Here is a 19,498-nt window from a genome sequence, read left to right on the forward strand (position 1 = left end):
AATACAGGTGTGCCAAGCTTGTAGCGTCATACCCAAGAAGACTCGAGGCTGTAAGCGCTACCAAAGGGGCTTCAACAAAGTACTGAACACTTTTGTAAATGTTATTTCATTTATTTATTTTATAAATGAGCAAAACTTTCTAAAAACGTGTTTTTGCTTTGTCATTATGCAGTATTGTGTGTAGATTGATATGGTGTGTGTGTGTGTGTATATGTTTATATTTAAAATCTATTTTAGAATAAGGCTGTAACGCAACACAATTTAAAACAATTCTAGTGGTCTGAATACTTTCCGAATGCACTGTACACTTTACATAAAATGTCCGTTAACAGTGTAGTCACCACATACTGAACAGACTACTTACTTAACAGTAAAGTGTACAATAAGTTGAGTTTAACAACAATCTTTAATTGAAAATCTGTTTTGACATATTTCCACAATTGTAGGCTACCCAGCTATAATTGCATAGTTTAGACCTATGTTCTAGCGAATTTTGCCAATATAATGTTATTTTTTAATATATTTTTTACCATCTAATGGTGAATTAACTGGTTGATTGCTGGACTTAGATGGAGCAGATGGATCTGGAGGTGCGTGAGCTCCCCATCCAGAGCAGAGGCATGTACCAGAGCAGACTGAAGAGCTACAAGGGGGAGATGGACAAGCTGGAGAAAGACTTTGTGAGTACCCCACCATAACACCTCATTTGTCTTGGTGAATAGCTATGCATACTACTGACAGCCCAGCCCCGGTTACGTGCCTTGCTCAATGGAACATTGACACCTACTGATGGTCGTTTGACCTTTTGGTATGGCAAGAATGATCCTATCACACGTGTACTTGCATGCACGTAAGCATGTGTTTTTGTGTGCTTGTGTGTGTACTGTAAGTGAACGCCATAATGTACACCGGTATAGTTCTGAGCATACGTACACCTTCTAACATACGCTCACACTTTCCGAAACACACGCATTCTGACTGAAACTGAAGGTCATTGGCATGTCCGCTGTGGCTCATTTTTTTGGGGTCTGTTTTTGAAAGCCCAAGTAGCATCCATAGGAGTGTGGGCTTGTGTTGATGCTTCAGAACAAGGCCTTCTTTAGTCATTTATAAACTGCACCTGTCTGTCTAGAGCCCTCCACCGTACACATATCAAACCTTAATGAGGAATGAAATGTTTTAACTTTAGTCACTTGCTCTTAACCCATATTTTAGGCTCCCTGTTTTACTTTCAAACATTACTCCCATTAGACGTAGAACTTGTGTTAAGGCCCCTCTTGGCTTTACTTTAAGGTTTTTCTTTGAGTGTGTTACATCTCTGAACTCTCTCTCAGCTTCCTTGGGGTTGTTCATTTACCTGTGGAACTTCGGAATGCATCGTTCCACTAGATACCTGTGCGGATATTTAGCTTTTTTTCCCCATTCAAATGTAAAGGTAAACGCCAGGCATCACGGTTAAAGCATTGACCAATGTGAACCGAAATAATCAACAAACGAACAAGCAAACACTGGGAAATTACAGGTGTCAGTGATCTGTGGCTCCACTCCTGAAAATCTGTGAGCTCAGATTACAGAGGAGATCTCTCTAGTCTTTGAGAGAGCTCGCTTCCCTCGCCATGGGCATTTAATTGGCTGATGATTCATCTTTAGCTTCTCCTGTCTCGACACTTGCCGTGGTTAATTATCAAGCAATTAACACCTGCTGTGTCGGATATTACGACTAAGTCGCATTCCTCACATTTTTGTCTGTGCTGTGCTATTTTGAGCGCATGCTATTAGATGCGAGGATACCCTTTGTCACCTTTTTGAATAGCTGACATTCTCATACATTAAGAAGGAGAAGAGAATGGAGAAAGGCCATTTTGGATATACAAAATATTATTAATCACGTACCCTTAAAAGAGGAAAATATATAGGCCTAGTCACGTACCCTTCTGACAACTTTGCCTCTACCAGAAACCTGTACAGTGTGTTCATTTTAGTTTCGTAGTGGAGTCAGATTAAGGCTGGCCTTCTACCAAGCACAATTCATTTAGGTGCTTTTTAATAATTGTGGATAGACTAGAACAAACTAACTTTAGTATTGGTTTTCATTTTGGTTCACTTACGATTGGCAAGCTGTGTCCACCTCAGCCTGTGTGAAACCCTGTTATATTGATAAACAATTTGTTTTGCTCTTCAATTTTAATTTTTTTAGGGCAAAGGTGATGTGTATTTAAAGTGGGACCTCCCACTGCCCACTTTCCCCCAGGGTCCCTTTCAACTCCCTGGTAAAGCTGCTGACTTCCCCCAAAGCTGCTGATTCGTCCTCAAAAGTGCAAAATGCTTCAGCCTGGCCCGGCCTCTCACTTCTCTCTCACTCCTGCAGGCCATATTCGGGTACCCTGCACTAAAGGGTGCCCTCTCAATTTAAAAAAAAATAAAAAAGCAGTCTTTCTTGTGCTTCCCTGGGGTGTTTCCCCCTTAAACCCCATCCTCTCGTCCAGCCGCGGTTTGAAGTCTTCACGCCACCAACGTGCCAGATTGAGCCCCACTTGTCTATGCCAGACGGGGCCAAGCCTGAACCCCAATAACCCGGCCATCCAGACGGATGAAAAAAAAGAAAGAAGAGAGAGCATGTTATCAGACGGTCATCCCGAAGGTGCATTTGTGATTTGTTTGTCGGCTTCATTTTGATAATAGAGGGGTCTTAAAGCCAGAGGACCCCTGCTGAGGGGCCTTGCATCAGGTAAAGGGGAGGCTGGCTCAACAGAACCCCCCTTCCGTTTGATAATGGGGATGCGTTCAAGTCAGGGGAAGCAGAATGACATGCCTCTTAGCGATGCCTTTGATCAGGCACAAGAGAGGCATAATGGAGGCTTCATTTAATGAAACCTATCGGGTAAACAGACCATCTTCAAAGGTAGCTCCAAAGTTTGTCCATCCACCGGGAGGCTTGGTCCACAGACGTCTGTGGAGTCAGTGCCTTCAGAAAGTATTCATACCCCTTGACTTATTCTACATTTTGTGTTACAGCATGAATTTAAAAAGGATTCAATGGATTTCTTTCTCTCACAATACCCCATAATGACAGAGTGAACATGTTTTTATCTCATTTACTTAAGTATTCACACCCCTGATTCAATACATGTCACTTTTGAACACAGCTGAGTGTTTTTCTGGGTAAATCTAAGAGCTTTCCACACCTGGATTGTTCAACATTTGCACACTATTATTTTCAAAATTGGTTGTTGATCATTGCTAGGAAACCATTTTCAGGTCTTGCCATAGATTTGAGTCTAAACTGTAACTCGGCCACTCAGGAATATTCACCATCTTCTTGGTAAGCAACTCCGGTGTATATTTGGCCTTGAGTTTTAAGTTATTATCCTGCTGAAAGGTGAATTCATCTCCCAGTGTCTGGTGGAAAGCAGACTCAAATGGATATTCCTCTAGAATTTTGCCTGTGCTTAGTTCCATTCTGTTTTTTTTTGTTTGATTTTTGTTTTTTTTATCCTGAAAAACTCCCTAGTCCTTAACGATTATAAGCATACCCATAACATGATGCAGCCACCACTATGCTTGAAAATATGGAGATTGCTACTCAGTAATGTTTTGTATTGGCTTTGCCTCAAACATAAGTTTGTATTCAGGACAAAAAGTTCATTGATTTGACATGTGTTTTTTGCGGTTTGTTTTGGAAATGTTTTATTCTGTACAGTCTTCTTTCTTTTCACTCTATCAATTAAGTTAGTATTGTGGAGTAACTACAATGTTGTCGATCCATCCTCCGTTTTCTCCTATCCAATAAACTGTTTTAGTGTCACCATTGGCCTCGTGGTGAAATCCCTGAGCGTTTTCCTTCCTTCCTCTCTGACAACTGTGTTAGGAAGGACGCCTGTATCTTTGTAGTGACTGGGTGTATTGATACACCATCCAAAGTCGAATTAATAACTTCACCACGCTCAAAAAGATATTCAATGTCTGTTTGGTGCCCTACTTTGCCCAGGCATTGGAAAACCTCTTTGGTTAAATCTGTGTTTGAAATTCACTGGCTGTAACACAACAAAATGTGGAAAAAGACAGGGGCTGTGAATACTTTCTGAAGGCACTGTAAATACACTCGGCGTCCATTTTGGCTGTGATCAGACTGCATGGGCTATTGGTGACAACTGAGAGATTGGCATAATACATGTATAAACCTTTGTGTAGATATTTGAGTGTTTTCCCTTGAAAAGTGACTATGTTTTAAAATGACTCAGAAGTAGCCTTTAAACAGAGTAAATGCTTGACAATGCTTTAGTTTCAAGCTTTAGGTTTCAGAATATAAATTGAGAATATATAGCTTTTCTACCTTGGGGGATTTCAGTGGGCCAAAGTGTCCAACATGAATTTACTCGAAGCTGTCTTCCCTCTTAGCTGACACCAGATGGCGATATTGTTCAAAGAATTTGGGCCAAGTTGAGTTATCTGGTAGAGGTGATATTGATAAGCACGCATGTCGATCAGAAGAGCTTCTCCTGCTAAAAGAGCTGCTTCTTATCACTGTGCCCTCCTCTGACCTTGTCTCGTCTGTGAAACTTGGAGATGGAAGTAGTGAACAGTTTGTTGACATGCAGGTCCTAGACTCTTAGCTGTTCTTTGGACAGAACTGTGTGTTTGTCTGTCTGCTGGAGTATATTTTTCACCCCTTAGAAAATTGTCTCCAAACATCGTAAAATGTTATTTCCTAACCTAGGCAGATATTCGTTTTATCTACATTTTCCCACACATTGACTGTTATTCTTAGAATGTTAGTTCTTTCTATTCCGCTTTTAACCTCTTTGGTTTACAAAATATGCTTTTGATAAAGTTCATCTTGGTTAGACAACAGCTGTTAACAATTGTCAATTATAGAATGATTCACATTTTTCAACCTCAATTTCTGCAGGGTGCACAGTCAAGACCGTATCAATGGTATGAATACTGCTGCAAATGACATTTTGTCTGAATTTTCGAAAAGCATAAAAAACAAAAAAACAATGACTTGCCACAGATAAATTCTAGTTCTTAATGAATGACTATTTAATGTCTATTGAAGGCTGTAATTCTGTTGACAGTGACAATAATGAAGACATTGGACATATACATTTAAAAAAAAAATGAATTCACTCAATTACAGTTGAAGTGGAAAGCCTACAAATCCTTCGCGGTGGATTTTAAAGTGAGGAGGCACGACGATAAGATCTGTTTTTCCTGCCTAGATTATGACACACAGAATGTAGGTGGATCGTGACAAACACCTTTAGACTGAATGGCTTCCAGTTTCTATCCAGGGAGATAATTAACACATTCCCAAAGCGTTTATCGAGTCAACTAGCCTTGAAATATTGAACAGTTTATTCACCTGATAGTCGGATGAATGGAATTAAGAGCCGCCTTGTGCACCAATCCCAAATGTGTAACAGCTTTTTCATATTTCCTAGTCTCTTAAGTGATTATTAATGACCTTTTTAAGTGGAAAAATAAATAATTTAATAAACGCTTTCTGTCAGGGCAAATATTGAGTGCTGTAGCTATGCAATGAGCACCTTGGACCCTTTAGTGTAGCCAATTGTGTAAAGGGGAAAATGCCTCAGATAAAACGCTCGACAAACTATGGCAATTTGGAAATGATTTGGCCTTGATCTAAAATGGATAAAAAAATTGGCAAATTCCTCTCTGTACTGTCCATTGTGTATCATTGAGCACAGTTCAAGACGCCTCGATAGGTCTGTCGACAGAATCGGAACTACCTAAAGTCTCGCATAAGCAATAACTAACTTTATTTCGGTTCCTAACCCAGCTGCACTGAGTTGTTTCTCAAAGGTCATTCATGATTATTTGTTTTTATGAATTCACTTTTTTTTTTTTTTATACTTTTAAAATATGTGAATTTAGTCCGTTTATTACATGTATAGGCTGAATAAAACTGGCTAATATCCTTTTTTCTGAATGGGGGATACGTTTAATAAACCTGTCCATGATACCTTCCATAGTGTGTGATTTTGAGATATTCGTTCATGGTCAAGTCACGGTCATGGAGACTAGAACCTTTTGATACATAGTTCTCCTGAAGTTTTTGATGGGCTCAGTTGGGAATCTAAGGGAGGAAAAAACAGTCACAAGTTTTTGTAAGGACATTAATGGAATGTCCTGCTGCCCTTTCAAAGCGTCATCCAGAATTCTTCACTTTGAATGGAAGATGCTTCATAATTAGCGTATTTCATATAGGTTTGACGGGATATTCTACGAGGACTGTATTTAGCACTGGTTATGGCACAGTGCCATTGTAATCCAGTTTGGAGGTTCTGTGTCATTTGCCCCCTATCCTCCATTACAGCGACTTCTACAAACAAAACATGACAGACCAACATTAGCTGGCTGTTAGACACTATAAATCTCCTTAAATTGTCTCGTCTGCGCTTGTCGCCATGAAACATTTGAGTCTTCGTTGTGTACCACTAAGGAGTTAATGCAGATGGTGGTTTATATGTTGGGTTGTTTAACAAGCCATCAATAGTGCCAAAGTCCAGTCTCGCACCCAGATTAAAAAGATCAGATTTCTTATGGAAGTCGCCCGGATTGAGGGGATTGTTTTCTCTCTTTCCTCGGAGCCCAATGCAGATTTAAGATGTAAACAAATCTATATATTTGTCTCAGCTTATGAATTCCGCCTTTTATTTTGAAGATGTTCCACACAGCAGCTCTTCCCCGAGCTTCTTGTGGATTGGCAGTTGAAAATACTTGTTGTGTTATTTTAGACACAAAGATGGGGCTTGCAGCCTCTAATGGATCAGCTTCTATAGTCTCCCTGTTGGATGAGTGTGTTTATGGTTTAGATGTAATGTAAGGGTGGTGGTGGAACGGGTGAAGGACTGAGTCACCAGAAGGAGAGAAGATGGTTCACCTACCAGGAGACACAGGAACTGAAGCATCGAGTAATGGCAGTACAGTGTTCTCTGCCCGCGTGATAGTCAACCAATCACAGTGGTCAAAAAAACAATGTAAGTGATAGAAACATTTGTAATGAATCTGTTTTAATTTGTCAATGATGAGTGGGGTTCTTCTGTTCTGAGACGATCAATGGGTGGTATTTAACAAGAACATGCATTCCTAAATTCCCTTACAAATATTTGTAATGGTACGTATATTATGTGTGCGAATAGGACTGGTTGTTTGTATTCAACGACATGATCATTTCCTTTCACTTATCTTGGGATCCTCTCCAAAGTGGGATAAGTCACCCTCCCACAGACAGTGATCAGTACCTGGATTTGTCTGCCTGAAGTAAGGGCCTCGCAGGTCCTCTCTGTCCTCAGGGGCCTATGTGATTGATTGAGTGACTTGACTGAGAGGAGTCGGAAGATAGTGGGGGGGCAGAGACATGTGAATATAATAGCACCCTTCCCCTCCCCCCAGTACCCCCCCCCCCCCCCCCTTGTTTCAGAGCCCAGAGCCTGTCCCACAAACCAGTGTAAACCAGAAGTGACATGTGACACCTGCACCCAAGTGATGCATTGACTGACAAGCGGGACCAGAATAGGTGACACTGATTTCTTTTAAATTTGTCAGACTGGCTTAAGTATATAAAAGTCATGAAGTATTTATGAAATGCATTATGAATTCATCTAGTAGGCTTGTGTTTTTCCTCTGTCTTTTTTGTTGTTGTTGGCTTACACCTTTTTAACAAAAACGAGCCTAGAGAGAGAGAGAACTTTGACATCCCCAGTTTTCCCTGACACTCAGTGGGTTTTCCCCAATTAGCTCAATGTGTTTACCCTGGGATGAAATTTGTAAATGGAAACAAAGTTTCCCCCTATCGAATTGCATTTCCCTTTCTCTGGCTTAAGTGCTTCTAAATGAGGAGCGTGCAAAAGAAAAACAAACAGCTTTTGGTCTTTGCGACCGACAATTGTTTAGTTTCTCGTCTGGTTCGGAAGCCTGCAGAGGAATCTTGCTGTGGCCTTGATCAGAATTACACTGGAGTGTAGAGTATGAATTAAGGATTTATTCATTTACCCCTGGCCTCTATCAGTGCATCAACTCACACCCCTATATCCATAGGGAATCACTGCATTCTCCACCTACCAACCACTATCTAATGCAGCAGTCAACATACATGGGTCAGGTATTGATATCGCTTAAACTGTGTATCTACTATGCATGTTAATGTGCCCTAAGACTAGCCCTGGCGAACGTAACAGCACATACTCTAGGGGTGAGTATCTGACGTTGTCGATTTCCATGTGATAGAGGTGTACAAGACCCTCGTCGGCCCTCAATTGGCAGTTTCTCAAAGTTTGGACAACTGCTCTGAATTCCAACACAAAACCTGTACTCTCCCATGGAGCTGGTAAGTGTCTAGGAAATTTCACAAGGGAACATGTTGGATTGCCTCTGCTGGAAGGTGCCTACGCACCTCCTCTGCATTAGGCACGAGGAGGTGTGGTGTATATGTCCAATATACCACAGCTAAAGGCTGTTCTTAGGCTCAACACGGAGTGCCTGGATACAGCCCTTAGCCCTGTTATATTGACCATGTAACACAAACCCCTGAGGTGCCTTATTGCTATTATAAACTGGTTACCAGCATAATTAGAGCAGTTAAAATACATGTTTTGTCATGCCCGTGTTATACTGTCTGATATACCACGGCTGTCAGCCAATCGGCATTCAGGGCTCAAACCAGCCAGTTTATAAATAGATTTATAGCGTTAATGATGTGTCTAAGCCTCTATGCCTGATGCTCTGTTCTTATGGTAATGAGGGAGGCATTCAGTTCAGACAATGGTCACGTTACTCTGAAGAAAGGCGAGGGACAGGGGACGGTCGTCTTCTATGCATTTCCATAGACGAACGCAGTTGGACGGACACGCGCGCACACACATTTTGTCTACAACAATATATTATGGGTCCATATCTCTTCCTTTGTCTAGCTTTCAACACTTTTAGATAACACTCTGAGAATAGACATCAAACAAAGATGAATCATAAATCGAGGTCAAAAGAGAACCCTCTCCAAAGCGGAGAAAGGGTTAAAAGTGAAGGTCTTCTTCAAAAATAAAAAATAAATGGAAAAAGAGACATTTGCGCGAAAAAAAAAAATAGAAAGTTATTCTCAGTGGAGGGTTCAGTGAACCATATGTAGCTAGCCACAGGCTAATGGGCCGCTTGGTCCCTAGCTCGCCAGGTATCCCGCACCGTACGCCTCCCCCAACCACCTCCCCATACATGCACTACCTCATCACCCCCCCCGCGTGCCGAAATCCCTCCTCCATTTCCCTCTAATCTCACCTTTTTCTCTGGCGCTGACCTGAGGAGGCCCCCTTTATTCCCCACTGCACGCCAGAAGCCAGCGTTGTGATCCGAGCGGGCCCCGCTCTGGTTCCTCTCGCCCGGCTGCCTCCCCGACGGCTCTCCTCTATTGATTTCTGCACCGCTGTCTGTGTGTTTGCACCGCCGATGCCCGGGCCCCGGCTTTTCTCTCCCCTGATACAGCCTGGGATTCATGCACTGGGAGAAGGAGAGAGAGAGAATGGGGAAAAATAAATGGAGAGAGAGCGAGAGGAAACCAGGCCTTTGATTTTTCATTAGAACTGCTTCCATATTTTAATATTGGGTTTAATCGGCCCTCATGCCTTAAAGAAATAACCATTTGAGACGGTTCCCCCGGCCAGCAAAAAGTATATGGAGATTCTTCAATCAAATCCCCTGGAATTCGCTCTTTTGTCTAGAGTTCAGTTGCGATCCTTTCTCTCCTCTCTCGCTCGCCCACTTGCTTTGCGGTTACAGTCGTTAGGCTTATTGACAGATCTCGGCTCTATTTAACAATAGAAACGACTTTGACAAGGAAGTCTAGCACACGTATTACAGTCGTGGAAGAAGGAACCATCCCCATCATAACAATGTACTGTTAAAGAAAGGCTATCCCCTGAGATCACATTTGCACAGCGCAATATGTAATGATCTGTAACATTATGTAATACTATGTTCTATCAATATTGTATCATTCTGCTGGGTTAAGTATAGATAATTTATTTAATCAATACATTTCGACGTTAAAAGTGTGATTTTTGACCCATTTTTCTTTACATGTCGATTGTATTAGTATTTATGGACACACTATTATTTCTTGCTGAGGTGACATGAAGGCCCTTTGAGTGTACGTTGTCATATGGGGCAAATCCTCCACCGCCAGCCCAGTTTAAATGTGTTCTAGTTCCACTATTGTCTTGTTTTCCTTGATAATTTGAGATTGTGTCTTTTTTCTATTGGAGCTCATTTGAGACTCCTTTAGTCTTATATAGCTGTGAAACATAATGCCTTGTCTGTGTTCAAGACACAAAAGCACCAACCTGTGCGTTAATGAGAGGCTCCATGCTGGTTTCTAAGGCTTGGCTTCCCCACTACTGTTGGAGTCATATTAAGAGGAGAACACACACATACACACACAGGCCAGTGAACACACACACACAAACACGCGCCCATGCCCGTACAGACAAAGGAGATTTTTTTCTCACACACACGCGTACAGACAAAGGAGATTTTTCATACATACACACACACACACACACACACAAACACAAGGCCCTTTATTCCACATAAACACTCACAAGTACACACAGTCTCTGATGATAGACAAGAGTAGTGGATTTGATGACACTAAAGAGCAGAAACAAAACGAAGGCACAGAAAACCCCTCCATCACAATTGTCGCCGCTTTCCTTTATCTGATGATATATCTAACACACAAAAAAGAAGCACTTAGTTAATTGAACAACCTCTGCCAATTTGTTTGTCTTAAAAGAGTGGAGGAGATGTGAAAACAACAGTTGTGTGTGTGTGTGTGTGTGTGTGTGAGAGCTGTTCTTTGTGCCAGTGAAGTGTGTTAACCCCCTGCCAGGATGAGATGCGTTATCGATGCTGCTGTTGTGCCTGCTTAAAGGGCTCGGCTTCCTTTTAACGCCACACTCCACCACCTCTGCCCCCACTGCTGGGGAAACTAGAAAAGAACTACTGTCACCGGTCCACAACATCACCTGGGAGCATATCATAGGGACACAGTGATAGGAACTAGGAAGTGATGTCGTGTTTCAGTTTTTGTGCACTTGTGTAGTGTTTTGTCCATTTCGTAGCCATTATTTATTCATGTTTTAATAGGATATTATTGACAGTACTGTAAAAAATAATTTAGGGTTATTATTATATATAGTTTTGAGTAAAAATACTTTTAAGACTGTGTGAAATGTTTTATTCCAAGCCACTTCCTCTTCAACAGGATGTGGACCTGATTAGTAGCAAATGAAAGGTTAAATGCCAATTTGAAGCTGAGTCGTGACAAAAGTGTCATTAAGTTAAAAAATATATATAAACAAAAAATGGCAAGCCGCTCTCCTACTGGTGAGAAAGATGTAATGAAGCACGCTTTTGTAAATTAAATATGGTTAATTACTCTTCACGCCATGCCACCAGCCGTGTGCTCGGGGTGACAATAAAGAGGGGGAAAAGCGTCTGCAGAGTAACTTCAGGGCCCCTCATTACACTCTTCCTCTGGGTATTTTTACGCCTTTTATATCCCATCTAATGAACTGTTTACATTTTTCAGCTTTCCAGGCACCACAATTATTTGCACGACCCTGCGTCGCTTGTGGCAACAGGCATAGAGAGGGGAGGGCATTTGGGAGGCCCCCCAAAAAAACTGTTTACAATAAAGATCAGTTTATTTGCTTTTAAATTATTCTGATTTAGTTTTAAAAGGAGAACTTTTGAAGACATTTTTAAAAGTGACTAATGTCCATTGGGTCTATAAAGGAAGGGAGTTTAAATTATTGTCTACTGCCTGTTTATGTTGGTTGTTTGTGATTTTGTTTATTCAGAATGATTGTTTTCCCCTTTTTACTTAAAATGAATGATATATTAGTAAATATCTAGACATTCGTGCATGTACGTAAAGACACCACGTTCATATTTGTTTCATAATTGCATGAATATCATTTCCAGCTTGTTTTTCTTGATTAGCATATCTCACAGTACTAGGAGTTATTATGCATATATAGTTCCGTTTTGATGGGTTGAAGAAACTCTTCTCGCGTCGACGTCAAGAGGTGAGACACGTGTGTTTCTGACAGAACACCAGTACATCCGTCTCACACTTGACGAGCCGTGTAGAGTTTAAAGTCAGACGGAACACTTTGCATAAAGTTAAGATGGATCTTTGTACTTTTTTTTCTTTTCTTTTTTTTGTGCTTCCGGCAACAGAAGCAAATTCTCACCCAAAGATTAGAAAAAGTGACAAAAGAAAAACCGTTCAAAAGGATTCAAAAAAAGATCTCATCTCTTCTTTTCTCTGTGGCAATAAGGTATCTTATGGAAGTGCTCCTCCTCGCCTGTTTTCATGTTGTTTTAGACATTTTAATCTTCAACACGCATAAACTAGAATGAGGGACTTTCAATCAACATATTGTCTTTCTCAACTTATTTTTTCTTTATTATTTCAATACATATATTTAGAACGTTTTTTGGGAACAACCCTAGTTATTACAGATTCTGATCTACCCTGATCAAATATAAAGATCTTCATTACATTATTCTCACTAGTGGAACATAAGCCACATATATAACACAATATTATCAAATGAAGACTATATCCATTTATTTAAATTTAAATTTAAATTTTGCAAAACACCCCAACCGGTAATCAAAGTCTATCAATGGGTGAGGCAGTCAATATTGCACAGCTGCTCTTGTTTCACATCAAATGAACAGGGAATAATCACTCTAAGGGTTATGGTTTGTTTTCCAGAGGGGGAATTCAAAACCACAAGTAAATGGGTAGGGAGCGGCAACAATCTCTGGTTCAGTAGCATTCTAGAGTTCTTTTTATTTTCATGTTTCATTTGCGTTGCGTTCACCGCGGAAGCTGTTGATACTCTCGGTGGCAACAAACAGCCATTTGGAAATGCCCCCAAAACTGTGCGGGTTTGAAGAAGACATCAGTCTCTGCGTACTAAAATCAAGCCTTCTCCCAGGCATCTCGTCTCAATTACTAGCAACCCGTCATTCCCCTAAGTTACACTGCGGCTCTTTAAGATGACGCTCCACTAAAATGACACATGTGGGTGTTATCCCGGCAGAACACGACTCTACGCTGTGTACCCGGTTGATGTTTTATTGTCTTTGTACTCACACTAACAACTGAAAAAACCCATACCGTAACTTTGTCACAACCTGTAACCTGTCAATTCTTAAGAAAGGGTTAATTATACCACCGGTTAAAAGTAGATGTAATCCTATCCAAAATCTCTTAATGATGAGTCTGATTTAGTTTGATCAATAATAGATTGTTCACGACACATAAATGATACAATAGATACTAAAGTGTTTTAACATGATGTAAATGATGAACATTGTATCATTCTGATTGTGAAGGCATTCCATTGTGTTTGTGCGTATGCTATGCCGGTGCTGTGTTTTTGATTTGGTCACAGTAATATCCGCTCTTCCCCGCAGTCATTCCTTTGGCGGTTCACGCAGGTCCCCGTGGCTCAGTTGATGCCTTTAGAGACTGTGTTTGTTTGGCTGCTTCTCTTTATCAAATGTATGTATATATATATTTATGTATATATATATATTTTTTAATTTATTTCTTCGCTTGTCACCCTGGTCAGTCATATTCCCAGACATCTCAGTAATTATTCCTCAGGCTGTGGCCCTCACTGTCACAATAGGAAGACAAATCACTTTCCTGATGGTCTGTTGGTGGCTGTCCACTCACTAGTCAAGTTTACTAGGAAAAAAAACAACAAAGGGGTGTCAAATATATTTATATATTTTTCGGTACTTTATTTATTTTTTCCCCCGTTTTTTTATTTAACCTTTTTATTTAACAAGGCAAATCAATTATTTCAATGAATGGTAATAGACATATTTCTTTGATAAAACATACTGTAGCACTGTTGGACATGTACATTAGAAACCTCATTGAACTTCTAAATACAAATTCTAAAAAGGAAATGGACGAAATAAATGGGAAAATTCTTGTACATGTGGTGAAAGCAGGAGTCCCCAAAGATCTTATGTACGGATATGTTATTTTCAGCTCAATATTTCCTAGTGTATTTGATTTTGCTCTCCTCCCACGGCCCACATAGAACTCCTGTCAGGGCGTTCTGAGAAGGAGGCTTTAGTTAAGTCTCTCTTTCCGCTGGTGTGCATTTAGTTTGGAGGGCATTTGAAGAGGGTGCGTTTTTCTTTTAGTGTCTGTAAACAAGCGCTACACAGCGCCTGGTCCTTCAGCGTCGGAGGTGGCACACACTGAAGAGTGCGTGTGTAAATGTGCGTGTCAGGAATGTTTGTCTTTTTTGGACATGGCGTTCCTCCCCCACCCCTTCTGAAGGGGTGCAAGGGGAGAGCGAGAGGGAGCTCAAATCTGATGGAACGCCGATGGGTGATGAATTATTCCCTGTCTAAGTCCCAGCATCTGCCTTATCACAGAGCCTGCCACTGCACTGTGCTGACAGCAGTGGCAGCCCCCAGAAAAGATTTAGCGCTGACAAGTGATACTTTCCTTATACGTCTCCCGGCCCCTGCCCCAGTGCCATAGTTGGTTTTATTCTTCGGATTGTGTTGATTTAAGTGTGGAAAGGGGGGCATCTCTACAATTTCAGTGGTACAAGATCACCTCCACGCACACAAACACACACACTGCAGGTGCATGTGCTTTTTTGACATTCTGGTCCATTAGGGGGCTCTCGTGCTTAAGAAATACCTGTTATGTTTTTCCAAGAAAACTCCACTAAGGCTTATTTTTTTCTCCTCTGTTTTCTCTTTCTCTCTTCTGTCTTCCTCCTCCCCTTGCAGAAAAGGTCACGTATCGCCTACAGTGATGAGGTGCGGAACGAGCTCCTGGGGAAGACGCTGGCTCCTCTGAGAGTCAGGTAAGGTGCTAATCAGGTCCCGCCAGTCCCTAGTATGGGTGGCTGGTCCCCGGGTGAGGAAGGGTCAGTGCCTCACGGGGCCTCTCCCAGGGCCACCAGGGCCACTGCAGCATTGGCAACAAGTCATGTGGAAGGAACACTGTTTAATGCAAAGCTGCCCAGGGTCTGAATGGGCTCCAGGCCTGGGCCCAGCGTCTGGGCAGCGCCAGATTGCTGCCCCCCCCCCACACACACACACAGCTGTTCTCCAGCCGTCTGTGTACTTATCCTCTAAAAAGATCCTCCGCACGCACACACACTCACCTTTAAACACAATTTTGGTAACCACACAGCACGGACAATCCGAATAAATAGGATTCCCAGGTTCAGTGTTTGTTTATAAGCATTAGTGTCAAAAAGTCACTGAAATGTTTGCTATTTTACTGGCTACTTGTCGCTATACAACCTTTGTTCAGTAATATTGAAAATATAGTTTGATGAAAGATCGTAATTCTGTAGTTGAAAATATAATAAAATGAATGAGAAGATGTATTTAGAATTTTGTAATGAACATTGAAATGTTATTGATGTTTTATCACAACTATGATTAAGTTTGGTTTATAAACAACAGATAAAAAGCTAATTAGCCATATTTCTTCCATTGTCCCAAAATGCTAAGACAATGCAGTGAACATGTGGAATGAACAATCCCTTCAAAGACTGTATTGATTCATTCATATTGAATATGAGAAAGGAGAAAACAAGCATCTGAAATACTGATCTTAATTGCCCAAAATATGCCACATGTTCTTCAAACTTGTGTTTGTTTGGAATTATGTCTTAAGTGCTGTATCAAAAAAGCAGGCCATCAACAGCTACGCAAACCATCTTTTTAACACTTTGAGACACACTGCCTAACGCTTACCTGCACAGCTGCACCTCACAGCACTGACCAGTGTGTTTTCTTGACTAATCCTATATTATCTTGTCAACTTTGCAATAGTTGCTGTGTGTCTCAGTCATACACATAAACAGAGGGAGAAATACATACAAAGTACTGAGGGACTAAACGTGTAAGTGTAAGTACAGTTAGATGATCTGAGCAGAGCTAAATAAAGTATAGGTTATTAGTTGTGTTCTTATTACCATTTTAGTGATGACCCGCGAACTGCACATCTTACAAACATACCGTATGTATCGCCATCCCATATTATACATTCATATGCGTATTCCCTGCAAATTAGTGAGATGCGTAAAGTGACTCTGACATTTTATACAGAAGTCGGAAGTGGATTTGCTGCCAGAACTGTCACATTCAAGACAGTGATGGTTCCTATCAAAATCTTTTCAAAGGCAAAAGGGAGAAAAATACGACCCACATTTCAAATATCTATATTTCCCTTTCATTAAATACAATTGATGATGAACCCCATTATTTAAATAATTATTCATAGACCTAAGAATATTTATCATAGGAAAATAATTTGTTTAAAGAATGGAAACACGCCGACCGATGAGTTAATCTAGAAGTACAATTTAAGATGCATGCATTTTAAGATGTTTTCAGTCTTATGCTGCTCTGTTTAACAATTATATTATTCTTTTAAATATACATTTTTAAGGTAATTGAATTTGTCCAGCATTCAAGCACTTGAAAAATTCAGATTTTCTTGTAGAGGCTGACATGTCAAGAGAACTTAAGGTCTACAGAATGTTTGTTGTAGTTTTAATTCTAATACACTGTTTTCTCATTCACCTTCCATTTTTCTCAAGTGATTTAATATCCCCAAGACAAGGACGACCGGAAAGCAAGGGGAGACAAATTGTCCTTGAACCAGAGAAAAAAAGTCCACATCTAGTTACACATTATACATGTATATAAGCAAATGAAAATTGAATAGAACGTACAAGTTATTCCAAAATAAATGTCAGGTTGGCGTTTTATTATCATTAATCTTGACCTGGAGGCAGCTCTGCAGAGTGGTCACTAGCTAGCACAGCCACAAAGTCATAATATATCATTATTTTAAACCTAACCCCTAACATTTTTACGTGTCATATTTATTTTGATCTTGACTAACTCCTCTGAACCCGGTCAATGACAAGCATCCTCATAACATGATGCTGCCGTCACACTACTTGAAAATAGAGGTTTCTCTCTGTTGTTTTGTATTGCATTTGACCCAACCCTGTAGTTTTTAATTTAGGCCAAAAAGTATATTTATTTGCTGTATTATAGGGTTTTATTTTTCTGCGGGACAATTACACAAATATTTATGTTAAAGATACACCAGAATGGCTTTCCAAGAGGGGCTGGGCTGGGTGTTCCTGAGTGGTCTAGTCTCAGACCTGACTTAAATCTGCTTTTGAAAAATCAGAGACAAGGTTTAAATATTGCTGTCCGTCAATGATCCTCACCCAAAATGTACTGAGCCTGAGCAATTTTGTAAACAACAATGGATATACTTGCCCTAAGAGTTGTGCAAATAATCTTAATGAAAAGGTTACAAAAGGATGACTGCCAAAGGTGCTTCCACAAAGTATTAATTCAGGGGGGTGATATTTCAGTTTTTTAAATGTTTTGTTAATTCGGAAAATGTTCTATAACTTTCTTTCACTTTGGACATGTGGAGTAGGTTGTGTAGATTTAAATTTTAAGGCAGCAAAATGTGAAACCAAGTTGAAGGCTGTGTAAAATTTCTATCGGCCTTCAGTAGTTGCTTCAGAACCTTAAATGCTCAAAGCATAACATTTGTACTTTATAAGTTGAGTCGATCAGAATTGTAATGTTTTTACATTGTAAAACAAAATAATTTTTCTCATACACACCTACATAGTTTTTAAAATGAAAATATTTATCTCATTTCTATTTTAAAAACTTCTGGAGATAACACACGACTTGGTCTTGCTGTGAGTGGAGTGCTCGGAACTTCAGTTTATTTTTTTTATTGAACGAGGCGGGAGCGAAAAGAGGATGGGGAAAAGATGGAGGAGCTGGGGCAAGTCGGTCAATTTAATTCCTGACGATCTGAAAGAGGTCAGGATCATTTCATATAGCCCTGGCTGAGCAGATCATTACCAGTCGCAAATCTGTTCGTTACATGGCAAGGTTTTCTAGCTAAGTACATAGGGAGCTGTCATAAGTTCTAAAAATGACGTGTTGGCCCTGCGATAATGGCTAAAGGACGATTTAATAGAGTTCGGCATTTATTCGTTATCTGTACGCGGGCAGAGACCAAAATGGCGTTATCACACTTTTTTTTTTAATAACGTGGTAGTCTATCGTTGCACATCCCCCATTCTTTCTCACTCGGCATGCAATTCACACACTCTGAGACACACACACACGGTCTACCCCACACACAGTAGCTAGCGCACACACATTTTTCGCACATGAACACTCTACGGAATAGTTTCGATTTCAGTCACAGCAGAATGCTTGGCCACGAGATTGCGCTGGTTTGAGCCGGCATGGACCAGATTTTACAGGCTACAAAGGAAGCCGATTACCACTTGTATCGAATTCCGTATTGAATGAAAAAAATCTTTGTTTGAAAAATCTGCTGATTATCATAACAGAAAAATTGCAGCAGTGCAATTTTGAATACTGGCTGGCATTAAAAAGAAATGAGGAAAGGCATTCACGGAGGCGTAATTATAACATTTACAATGTTCTGTGTTTACCACTTTCTCTGGAGCAAAGCTAGCGTTGTGGGTTACTTTTTAAAAGAATGGATGCCAAAGAAAAATACATCTATATGGAGAAAAAAAGGGAACGCCAAGCACAAAACCCCTCATATAGTTTCAGCAAATCCTCCACGAGGACTTCCAATCGGCCAAGCAGCACAAATAAGATAGAACAACTTTTGTTTGGTCCTCCATTGAATTGGACGGCAGGGCTGCGACGTGTGATCGGCGGCGGCTCTGGCTGGCCTGTTCAAATCCTAAATAGCCACATGTGTAGTTTTAAACTTTGGCCCCCTCAATAAGGCATTCAACGCAGGCGGTTGTGACCTTCGAAATAATGGACAGTTTCCAGGCTGCAAAGTGGCCCTTTTTCTCACCGAAAGAAAGAGGGAAGAAAATCGTATTTCTTTGTAATGTTTAAAAAAAAAACAAACATTTGTTAGCCTGTCTGTTGCTGCCGAGTTCCCCAAGGCAAGATCTCTCTAAAATGCAACTCTCAGCACACACACATAAAGCTTTTTTACTTTTAGGTATATTTCATTTAACTCCTTTTATTTCATTCTGTCACTCGAGGGATTCTATATCGCTTGATAGTGGTGCAGTGCTACATTATTTCTCTGACCTTTTTTTGAATTGTTCTTCAGATTTGCCCTTCCATGGTATTTAACTTTTTAAAACTCAGAATTACGATATTTAATGATTATATATAAAATACATATTTGTAATTGGAAATCTTTTTATAATTCAATCGGGGAAAGCTTACTAAAAGTATATACGTTTCTAAACATCAATCCGACAATAAAAAAAAAAAAAATCCACCCTAATTCAAAGCATAATATTTAAAGAAATTCACTATTTTTAAGGTTAATTGTCTACAAATAACCATATTATAGATT

The 19,498-nt window shown here is 40.3% G+C and overlaps 1 protein-coding gene across 1 annotated transcript in view; it reads left to right on the forward strand.

Annotated features, from left to right (window-relative positions):
• The window catches only part of LOC115107188 (vesicle transport through interaction with t-SNAREs homolog 1A-like), a 201,006-nt gene that overhangs the window by 11,696 nt on the left and 169,812 nt on the right, over window positions 1-19,498 (forward strand). The window contains 3 exon segments of the mRNA XM_065007930.1: window positions 570-680; window positions 14,860-14,908; window positions 14,911-14,936. Of these exon segments, the coding sequence (XP_064864002.1) occupies window positions 570-680; window positions 14,860-14,908; window positions 14,911-14,936 (186 nt within the window).

The sequence above is a fragment of the Oncorhynchus nerka genome, linkage group LG23 (genome assembly GCF_034236695.1).
Source record: "Oncorhynchus nerka isolate Pitt River linkage group LG23, Oner_Uvic_2.0, whole genome shotgun sequence".
NCBI classification, from domain to species: Eukaryota; Metazoa; Chordata; class Actinopteri; order Salmoniformes; family Salmonidae; genus Oncorhynchus; species Oncorhynchus nerka.